This window comes from Oncorhynchus clarkii, chromosome 10 (genome assembly GCF_045791955.1).
Source record: "Oncorhynchus clarkii lewisi isolate Uvic-CL-2024 chromosome 10, UVic_Ocla_1.0, whole genome shotgun sequence".
NCBI lineage: Eukaryota > Metazoa > Chordata > Actinopteri > Salmoniformes > Salmonidae > Oncorhynchus > Oncorhynchus clarkii.
This window is the reverse complement of record NC_092156.1, coordinates 54,502,126-54,513,182: the sequence shown is the minus strand read 5'-3', so window position 1 is coordinate 54,513,182 and position 11,057 is coordinate 54,502,126. Positions and strand designations below refer to the sequence as shown.

The following is an 11,057-nucleotide window of genomic DNA, read 5'->3' as shown; positions in this document are numbered from 1 at the left end:
AAATAAGAATTTGTTCTTGACTGACCTGCCTAGTTAAATAAAGGTAAAATGCATGCATACATTTTAAGTATGGGTGGTCCCATGAATCAAACCCACTATCTTGGCATAGCAAGCGCCATGCTCTATCAACTGAGCTACAGAGGACCACAACTGGGAATTCTCAAGATGCATCTGTTGGTCACAGACACCTTGAAAATAAAGGTAGGGACATGGATTAAAAAAAACAGACAGTATCTGGTGTGACCATCATTTGCCTCATGCAGTGCGAAACATCTCCTTCGCATAGAGTTGATCAGGCTGTTGATTGTGGCCTGTGAAATGTTGTCCCACTCCTCTTCAATGGCCGTGTGAAGTTGCTGGATATTGGCGGGGAGTGGAACATGCTGTCGTACACATCGATCCAGAACATCCCAAACATGCTCAATGGGTGACATGTCTGGTGAGTATACAGGAAATGGGAGAAATTTGAATTTTTTTCAGCTTCCAGTAATTGTGTACAGATCCTTGAGACATGGGTCTATTATCATGCTGAAACATGAGATGATGGCGGCGGATGAATGGCATGACAATGGACCTTAGAATCTCATCAAGGTATCTCCATGCATTCAAATTACCATCAATAAAATGCAATTGTGTTTATTGTCCATAGGTTATGCCTGCCCATACCATAACCCCACTGCCACCATGGGGCACTGTGTTCACAACGTTGAAATCAGCAAACCGCTCGCAACACGACACCATCTATCCGGTACAGTTGAAACTGGGATTCAGAGCACACTTCTCCAGTGTGCCAGTGGCCATCAAAGGTGAGCATTTGCCCACTGAAGTCGGTTACGACGCCAAACTGCAGTCAGGTCATGACCCTGGTGAGGGCGAAGAGCACACAGATGAGCTTCCCTGAGACGGTTTCTGACAGTTTGTCCAGAAATTCTTCAGTTGTGCAAACCAACAGTTTCCTCAGCTGTCCGGGTGGCTGGTGTCAGACGATCCCGCAGGTGAAGAAGCCGGGTGTGAATGCCTTGGGCTGGCATGGTTACATGTAGTCTGCGGTTTGGACGTACTGCCAAACTCTCTAAAACAACGTTGGAGGGGTCTTATGGTATAGAAATTAACATCCAATTCTTTGGCAACAGCTCTGGTGGACATTCCTGCAGTCAGCATGCCAATTGCACAATCCCTCAAAACTTGAGACATCTGTGACATTGAGTTGTGTGACAAAACTGTCGATTTTACAGTGGCCTTTTATTTTCCCCAGCACAATGATCATGCTCTTTAATCAGCTTTTTGATATGCTACACAGCATTTGGGAGAAATAAGTTTTTCTGTGCTTATGGAAAGTTTCTGAGATATCTTATTTCACCTTATGAAACATGGGACCAACACATAACATGTTAAGTTTATATTTTGGTGGGGGATTCATGAGGAAATAAATATCAACTGGATATGGAAAGTACAACGGGATGCATGCTTTTCCTCTGTGCATTTCAATAGTCCTTCCATTCATCAAAGGTGAGTTGAAATAATTTGACAGGCGTAAGCAAATTCTCTGAACACATCATCATTCACAAAGACTTCACCTCTTCTGTGTTTTTAGATCACCACAGATTGCATGACAGAGGAGACAAGGACAAACCATTGTGTCCTATGGAGAGAGAGAAAAGGCCATCTTTTAAACTGAAATAATTTGAGATTATGAACGATGCCTAAGACATAGATATATGATTTAAATTGCCCCTAAACCTTTAAGTGGATCCCATTTGTAGCCAACTACCCACATCACACACACACACACACACACACACACACACACACACACACACACACACACACACGCACAAATACACAGACTGGATGACTATGCAAATATATACATCCCAGCCTGTTTAATTTCCTCTTGAAGTTCTAATCAAATTATTATTATATGAGTTAAATTATGAGTATACAAACATTTACACGTTTGCTTAAATTAGCTACTTTCTATGTATTTGCTCCATTATAAACTGTCCAATCAGATGACACCAACTCTGCCAACGTTCATTGGCTACATGTTTTAGCGTGATCTTCCGCAATTGCGTCTATTCACCAACACATCTACGCGTCTTCTCTATTTATTTCTATTGCACGGACAATTTTTACGCACCGGTCAAGACTTGAGCTTCTAAGATAGCGTAATGACGCAAACGGACCTCAGGAAATATCCAGCTCAAACTAAAACCTGCCTATAGTTTCATTCAAGATGGTTTTAGAAACGATTTCAAGGATCATAAAAATCCAGCTTCCAGCCTACCTCAAGAAGCTCCCCCTTCCCGAAACGATTGGAGGATTTGCGAGGTTAACAGGTAAATGGTTACAATGTTGCAATGGTGAAAACAGGAAAGACAGAAAAGCTTGTACCCATGCATGCACGCCTACAAGATTAGCCACAGTAGTTCGCCAGTTTTAATGTGTTTTTTTCTTCAAATTTATTAGAGATTGTCGGGGTTTTCTGTGTGGCTGTTAAAGTGCTAATCCACTTCATATTGAATAAAGTTCCTTACTTGGCTCAAGTCAAGTTGATTGAACATTGAAGGGTAGTTTAACAGTGCACTACTTTGAGATACATTGTAACCGTACAAGCAAACGTATCAGACTCAGAGTGGAAACATTGTATAAAGTGTACTGTACTGTACGGTAGGTAGGTGTAGGTGTATGTAGCACATTTCCTCTCTTGGCTATGGAAGGGAACTAAGCCATGTTATTCCAAGCATATGAAACATGAGGCTACAACAAATAGATGTACAAATTAAAATCCAAGTTGAGGCTTTTATACTTTGATATACAGGCTACAGTGATGTGTGTTTGACATACTCCTGTGTGCATAAGCAACAATCTCCAAGCTTCAGTTGATGGAGCTCATTGCTTGACATGAGCAAAGTATATGCTATTAGCAGTGATGATTCTTGCTCTCATGGCAGGCAGGCACATTGAGACCAGTCAGTCAATGAAGCAAAAGTGTCTCGCTTCTGAAAGTCACCTAAAAACAGAGGGAACCAACTATAGGCCTATTGGCGGTCTAAATGTTTATAAGACGATAATAAAACTTGAGAAGCTGCTTCAAGTAAAACGTTATCGACCAGTCACATGTAGGCTAATCAGACTCACTGAACAAGACTTTATAGAAGTTCCTTTTGAAACTGCTGCTAATATAATTTGATGTCACTAAACAGTGCGTCTACAAACCTTTCCTTTGCCTTAGCTGCAAAACCCTAAATACGCTCTCACAGTATTCCCATAGAGCAGTGTATATATAGGACGGCATGCTTACTCAATGGAGAACAGATTCCTCTCACCCTACACCTGAACAAGGCTCACACACTAGCTTTTCTGAGTAGTTGTGAGAGAAAAAAAAAGGTCTGACGACAGTAGCTGTCAGTGCACAACATTGAAAAGTTATGCCTTGAATTTAAGTACTATGACAAACCCACTGTAAGTGTTGGCTTTAAATGAGCTATGAGACCTCTTAGTTGTTTCAAGCTTTGACAACTTGAAGAAACGCTTAAGTTTGACCTTTGGGGTGAACGCTGAATGCACCCCTGTAGAAAGTGTCAGATTTGGGACCTAAAAATAGCCCTAAACTAGTGGCTGGGGTTCTGAGTTGGGCCTTCATACCAGATATCCTTGAGTGTGGAGATTACATGCCCCTTGCTAAGGAAAGCAGCAGACCCGGGTTCAAGTAATATTTCCAAATCTTTCAAATGCTTTTAGTGTTTTCCCCTATTCTGTCTGGATTGCCAGATGGGAGGGGTATGCAGTTTTGGGACTATTCTATTTGTCCATTAAGCCAGGCATGCTCAATCAAGCACAGACAATATTTGAAATGAATTCAAATAGGATTTGAAACCAGGTCTGGAAAGCAGTAGTGGTAAATTATGGTTTCTCCCATTGCCCTGAGGTGCTCCATACTGAGAATCATTGACGTTGTAAACATTGATTTAATAAGTCTTCGCTAGCAAATCTATAGGAGATGCATGAACATGAAGCGACTGGAATAATTGGCATGGCAATGGAAGCTCAATTATAGTTCATTTCATTGCTATGTAGCTTTGAAGTTATAAATTGCCTGAAGTCGGTAGCATAAGTACTGAGGTTTTTTCCAGGCCTATATTATATTTGTCATTTTAATGTTTTCACTCTCAGGAAAAGATGGGAGTCAAGTGAAATGTCCCTGCAGGAATCTAAAGGCACTATGGCTGTGTTTAGACTGTCAAAAGACCAAATAGTGGAAAAAATATAAAAGGCTGTGTTTACACAAGCAGACTAATTCTGGTATTTTTTCACTAATTGTTGACCAATCAGATCCGATCTTTCACATCAGATTTTTTTCAGAGCTGATGTGATTGGTGAAAAAAATATCAGAATTGGATGCCTGTGTAAACGATGCCTCCGTACAGCCAAATTCAGTCTAGCAGCTTCAAGGATGAGCGCCTCATTCAATTATTTTATTATTTTGTTTGGATTTGATGGTGTTTTTACATTTGCCTTTTGAATTAGAGATAAATCGTATAATGAGATCAACATTCTCCCATTAGGCACCCTTCTTTTGAATCAAAAGCCATTTCATTTGATTGTCGTGAGATTCAAATACATAGCCCTCAAAGGTGCCATAGACGTCATAGCATCGGACACTGATACAGGACACCCCAGGCAGAATGTTATGGGAACCGCTGGGGTGGAACAATTTGAGGAGATCCAACATCTGTGTGTGTGTGTGTGTGTGTGTATCTGATTGTGTGTGTTTTCTTCCCAGTCTCTGACTGGCTCCGGTTGCTGCCTCTCCTGGGAATCTTGGCCCTGCTGGGCTACCTCACCATCAGGCCCTTCCTGCCCAAGAAGAAGAAGCAGAAGGACAGCCTGATCAACCTGAAGATCCAGAAGGAGAACCCCAAAGTGGTCAACGAGATCGATATTGAGGACTTGAATAGAACAAACGTCTGCTACTGCCGCTGTTGGCGCTCCAAAACGGTAAATTGGACTAGAAGTAGAGTAGAGTGGTTATTGTTAACACTACACCTTCTTAGTAATTTCGGCACCCATATTGCCTAGTTAAATAAAAAATAAATATTCACAAAGTCTCTCAGTAGGAGTGCTGAGGATCAATGTTGCCAGACAGATCATGAATAAGACTATATGGACAGGGGGAACCTAATCCTAGATTGCATTTCTACTCTGAGACGCTTTTTGAATACAGGCCCCGATCAGCCTTTATGCGTTGGGGCCAAGGAAATTGGATGGGGGGGTTGGCTTGAGATTGATTTTAGATCACGTTAGACGCAAAGACTTATTGCTATAGCTAGTGGTCTTCTAACCTCCGCAATTTATGCGGATGTCAGCAGTTTCTTTTTCCATTCTCACGGTCTTTTGAGGCCAAGGGGAAGCAATAAGACTAAATAAATGGTCAACTATGCAGGGGGGGGGGGGGCTCTAGTTAGCCTATCTATAAGCAATTCTTCGTACTATGTGTATCAGCTAATATTAAGTTGTTTCCTGTTGCAGTTTCCTGTTTGTGACAAATCACACATAAAGCACAACGAGTTGACTGGAGACAACGTGGGACCTCTCATACTCAAGAAGAAGATCTTATAATCCATCTTTAACACTAAGGGAGTCGTCGCCTTTATTCCCTTCTGTCTTTAGTTACTTTTTAAAATCCATTTATTTTTTTGTCTGTATTTTAGGGCATGGCCTTTTGCACTCTGCCAATTTGTATTTTTTTTTGGTTAAAAAAAATGTGGCGCATACTTTGCTTTTGGTAATGATATGCTGGAGAAATTGGTGACGCCTTAACTCCTCAAAGACTTTACCATCAACACTTTTGTGAATCCTATTTATTTGAACTTGCCAATAATGGGCAATAAGTGAGAAGGTTTGAAAGGTTTTATGTTATCACCACTCCCTCTTATTGTCTCCTGACAAGTTTTTGTACAGTGGCCATTTTCCAGTCCGGCTATCTCTCACTCTCTCGTTAGAAACAACAGTTAACCTTGGTCTCCTTGGTAGCGCCGCTCGGTTCCAAACTATTGGGACCACATTGAGGGGAATTTGAACTTCAATCACGATTGCAATTAGGCTAGCAACTTGCTATTTCGGGTAGTAGTATATTTTGTTAGGTTGAAAGAAACTTTACTGTAAGCTTGAAGTCTTTCACTTGCATACAAAAACACTTACAGGATTTCCCCCTGCCATTTCTCTTTGTTCATAACCTTATAAAACATGCCTTAATTCTGTGTTCATACTATACTGTGTGTCCTCATATTCAAAACTGAAGATCTTAAGACATTTCAGAACATCTTAATTTCACTAAACTCCTCCCCTCAAGAAACAATGAACCCTTGTTTTTCTACACCAAAATATTTAAGTAATTCATTTTTTTGCCTTTACAGTATCAAACATGTCAGTTGTCCAATTTCCTTTGCATTCAGACAATGTCATGCAAATATTTCCTAATTCATTCAACAACATAAGATTTGAAGAAGGGATCTGCTCCTTTGGTTACTGATCCTTACATTAATGACCAATTACAGTACATAGATCTGTATTTTTCATGTTTTACTGGAATTTAGGCAAACTGTGCCCGCCTGCGTACTTTTGTAAAATAAAAAAAAATTGACCTGAGTTACTTTGTTTCAGAAAATTAGTGCTGTCAAATGGCAAGAAGAAAGAAACAGGTAGGCCTTGAAGTTTTGGGAACTGTTTAGACAAGTGATTTACAATCATTTGAAACATTTTCCATTGGTTTGTCTGAACAAAAATGTTGACAACTATTGGGTGGTGTTTTCATACTCCAACATATAACCTGTGCAGCACCAGTTACTATTTGCATCTGTTTTCCATTCCAAAACATTGACGCTAGGACCCGACCTGTGCTTTCTGATGGTGATAGGAAAATCTGACCCTTTATAATAAAATATCACCACATTAAAGATAAGATCTTTGCTCACCTCTAACACACAACAAAAACATGGCGACTACAATACGTGTGGGGCAGCAGGGTAGCCTAGTGGTTAGAGCGTTGGACTAGTAACTGAAAGGTTGCAAGATCGGATACCTGAGCCGATAAGGTAAAACAAATCTGCCGTTCTGCTCCTGAACAGGCAGTTGACCCACTGTTCCTAGGCCATCGTTGAAAATAATAATTTGTTCTTAACTGACTTGCTTAGTTAAATAAAGGTAAAATAAAATGTAGCTTCTACGCTGAGTGTTAACATTAAGGACAATCTAGAGGTGAAAGAAACACCTATTTAGGCGAGGTGCTGGCTAGTGGAGTAGAACACTTAAAATAAAGGAGAGCCGCTCGGATGCAAAAATATTTATGTCCAACGTTTCGACAGACAAGCTGTCTTTATCAGGGTATAAGACCGCTTGTCTGTCAACGTTGGAAATAAATATTAGAGTGTGCGGCTCTCCTTTACTGAAAAATAACAAACATTAAGGACACCTGCTCCTTCCATGACAGACTGACCAGGTGAAAGCTATGATCCCTTATTGATGTCACTTGTTAAATCCACTTCAATCAGTGTAGATGAAGGGGAGGAGACGGGTTAAAGAAGGATTTTTAAGCCTTGAGATGTGGATTGTATGCATTCGGAAGGTATTTAGACTCCTTGTATTCAGTCTCCACATTTTGTTACGTTACAGCCTTATTCTAAAATTGATTTAACCCCCCCCCCCCCAATCTACACAAAATACCCCCAAATGACAAAGCAAAAACAGGTTTTCAGATTCGCACATTTATTCAAAATAAAACTGAAATATCAATATTTACATAAGTATTCAGACCCTTTACTCAGTAATTTGTTGAAGCATCTTTGGTAGCGATTACAGCCTCGAGTTTTCTTGGGTATGACGCTACAAGCTTGGCACACCTGTATTCGGGGAGTTTCTCCCATGCTTCTCTGCAGATCCTCTCAAGTCTTGTCAGGTTGGCTGGGGAGCTTTACTGCACAACTATTTTCAGGTCTCTCCCGAGATGTTCGATCAGGTTCAAGTCCGGGCTCTGGCTGGGCCACTCAAGGACATTGAGACTTGTCCTGATGCCACTCCTGCATTGTCTTGGCTGTGTGCTTAGGGTCATTGTCCTGTTGGAAGGGGAACCTTCACCCCAGTCTGAGGTCCTGAGCACTCTGGAGCAGGTTTTCATCAAGGATCTCTGTACTTTGCTCTGTTCATCTTTCCCTCGATCCTCACTAGTCTCCCAGTCCCTGCCGCTCCCACAGAACGATGCTGCCACCACCATGCATCACCGTAGGGATGGTGCAAGGTTTCTGCCAGATGTGACGCCTGACATTCAGGCCAAAGAGTTCAATTTTGGTTTCATCAGACCAGATAATCTTGTTTCTCATGGTCAGAGTTATTTAGGTCTCTTTTTGAAAACTCCAAGCGGGCTGTCATGTGCCTTTTACTGTGATGTTGCTTCTGCCTGACCACTCTACCATAAAGGCCTGATTGGTGGAGTGCTGCAGAGATGGTTGTCCTTCTGGAAGGTTCTCCCATCTCCACAGAGGAACTCTGGAGCTCTGTCAGAGGGACCATCGGGTTCTTGGTCACCACCCTGACCAAGGCCCTTGTCCCCTGATTGCTCAGTATGGCTAGGTGGCAAGCTCTAGAAGTCTTGGTGATTCCAAGCGTCTTTAATTTAAAAATTATGGAGGCCACTGTTCTTGGGGACCTTCAATGCCAATGCTGCAGACATTTTTTGTACCCATCACCAGATCTGTGCCTCGACACAATTGTGTCTTGGAGCTCTACGGACAATTCCTTTGACCTCATGGCTTGGTTTTTGCTCTGACATGCACTTTCAAATTAATTGAATTTACCACAGGTGGACTTCAATCAAGTTGTAGAAACATCTCAAGGATGATCAATGGAAACAGGATGCGCCTTAGCTCAAGTCTCATAGCAAAGGGTCTGTTAGCAGTTGATGTTACGCTTCAATAACACAGACCCCAAAGCAAATCAGGCGGAGAAAAATAGGTTTATTCAAAGAGGACAAATCATAGATGTTATGCTGAGAGGCAGATGTTCATTCTCCCCTGTCCTCAGTGATTCTCTCCACAGAACCAAGTGACAGGATGTAATTTATAACCTAACCCTAGCCTGTGGTTGACACATTAGAATTCCTTGCAATAAAACTGGGCCAATGGCCAAATAACAAGTACCCTGTTTCAGACAACATATAGACAAATTCCTCCCATGTCTCTGACCCATTGATCATTAATGCCCTATTACAGAAAACCCACTATTTCCATTGATCGTTAATTCCCTCTTGACCTTTAGTCCTCTGTGTTGTACATTTATCTTCAAAATATTCTTACAGGTCTGAATACTTACGTAAATAAGTATTTTTTATAAATTTGCAAAAGGTTTTAACCCGTTTCAGTCATTATGGGGTTGTATGTAGAGTGAGGATTTTTGATTGAATCAACTTTATACGGCTGTAAAATAACATAATATGGGAAAGTAAGGGGTTTGAATACTTTCTGAATGCACTTTATGTGCCATTCAGAGGGTGAGTTGCCTTTGAAAAGTGTATGGCACCGGTTTGTGTCAAGAACTGCAACGCTGATGGGTTTTTCCACAATCAACAGTTTCCCCGCGTGTATCAAGAATGTCTTTTGAGTGCTGGACATTCCAGCCAACTTGATACAACTGTAGGAAGCATTGGAGTCAACATGGGCCAGCATCCCTGTAGAACACTTTGACACCTTGTAGAGTCCATGCCCAGACAAATTGAGGCTGTTCTGAGGGGAAAAAGGAAGGGATGCATCTCAATATTAGGAAGGTGTCCTTCATGTTCTCTTACACAGTGTCAAAAGACTACCACCTTCGTTAAAAGGCCAGTGCAGACATGTCTCTCTCAATATCAAATCCTTTCTGGTCTGAATATATAATTTCCGGGTATAATATTCTGGCTGAGCTAGACCTACGGTTTACAGTGCCTTGCGAAAGTATTCGGCCCCCTTGAACTTTGCGACCTTTTGCCACATTTCAGGCTTCAAACATAAAGATATAAAACTGTATTTTTTTGTGAAGAATCAACAACAAGTGCTACACAATCATGAAGTGGAACAACATTTATTGGATATTTCAAACCTTTTTAACAAATCAAAAACTGAAAAATTGGGCGTGCAAAATTATTCAGCCCCCTTAAGTTAATACTTTGTAGCGCCACCTTTTGCTGCGATTACAGCTGTAAGTCGCTTGGGGTATGTCTCTATCAGTTTTGCACATCGAGAGACTGACATTTTTTCCCATTCCTCCTTGCAAAACAGCTCGAGCGAAGTGAGGTTGAATGGAGAGCATTTGTGAACAGCAGTTTTTTGTTCTTTCCACAGATTCTCGATTGGATTCAGGTCTGGACTTTGACTTGGCCATTCTAACACCTGGATATGTTTATTTTTGAACCATTCCATTGTAGATTTTGCTTTATGTTTTGGATCATTGTCTTGTTGGAAGACAAATCTCCGTCCCAGTCTCAGGTCTTTTGCAGACTCCATCAGGTTTTCTTCCAGAATGGTCCTGTATTTGGCTCCATCCATCTTCCCATCAATGTTAACCATCTTCCCTGTCCCTGCTGAAGAAAAGCAGGCCCAAACCATGATGCTGCCACCACCATGTTTGACAGTGGGGATGGTGTGTTCAGCTGTGTTGCTTTTATGCCAAACATAACGTTTTGCATTGTTGCCAAAAAGTTCAATTTTGCTTTCATCTGACCAGAGCACCTTCTTCCACATGTTTGGTGTGTCTCCCAGGTGGCTTGTGGCAAACTTTAAACAACACTTTTTATGGATATCTTTAAGAAATGGCTTTCTTCTTGCCACTCTTCCATAAAGGCCAGATTTGTGCAATGTACGACTGATTGTTGTCCTATGGACAGAGTCTCCCACCTCAGCTGTAGATCTCTGCAGTTCATCCAGAGTGATCATGGGCCTCTTGGCTGCATCTCTGATCAGTCTTCTCCTTGTATGAGCTGAAAGTTTAGAGGGACGGCAGGTCTTGGTAGATTTGCAGTGGTCTGATAC

General features: G+C 41.4%; 1 protein-coding gene across 1 annotated transcript; it reads left to right on the top strand.

The window, feature by feature from the left end:
- Positions 1–2,100: 2,100 nt before the first annotated feature.
- LOC139418794 (CDGSH iron-sulfur domain-containing protein 2A) lies at positions 2,101–6,651 on the top strand. The gene is made up of 3 exons (XM_071168504.1): positions 2,101–2,339; positions 4,787–5,001; positions 5,533–6,651. The coding sequence occupies exons 1-3, from the start codon at positions 2,237–2,239 to the stop codon at positions 5,620–5,622; spliced, it is 408 nt and encodes a 135-aa protein (XP_071024605.1). The 5' UTR covers positions 2,101–2,236; the 3' UTR covers positions 5,623–6,651.
- Positions 6,652–11,057: the final 4,406 nt, after the last annotated feature.

What these genes read in the sequence shown, in the direction of transcription:
- LOC139418794 (XM_071168504.1), top strand. Translation starts at nt 2,237, where the DNA reads ATGGTTTTAGAAACGATTTCAAGGATCATAAAAATCCAGCTTCCAGCC. An exon ending in AGGATTTGCGAGGTTAACAG is followed by an intron (nt 2,340 to 4,786) that starts GTAAATGGTTAC and finishes TTTTCTTCCCAG; the next exon opens with TCTCTGACTGGCTCCGGTTG. An exon ending in GCTGTTGGCGCTCCAAAACG is followed by an intron (nt 5,002 to 5,532) that starts GTAAATTGGACT and finishes TTCCTGTTGCAG; the next exon opens with TTTCCTGTTTGTGACAAATC.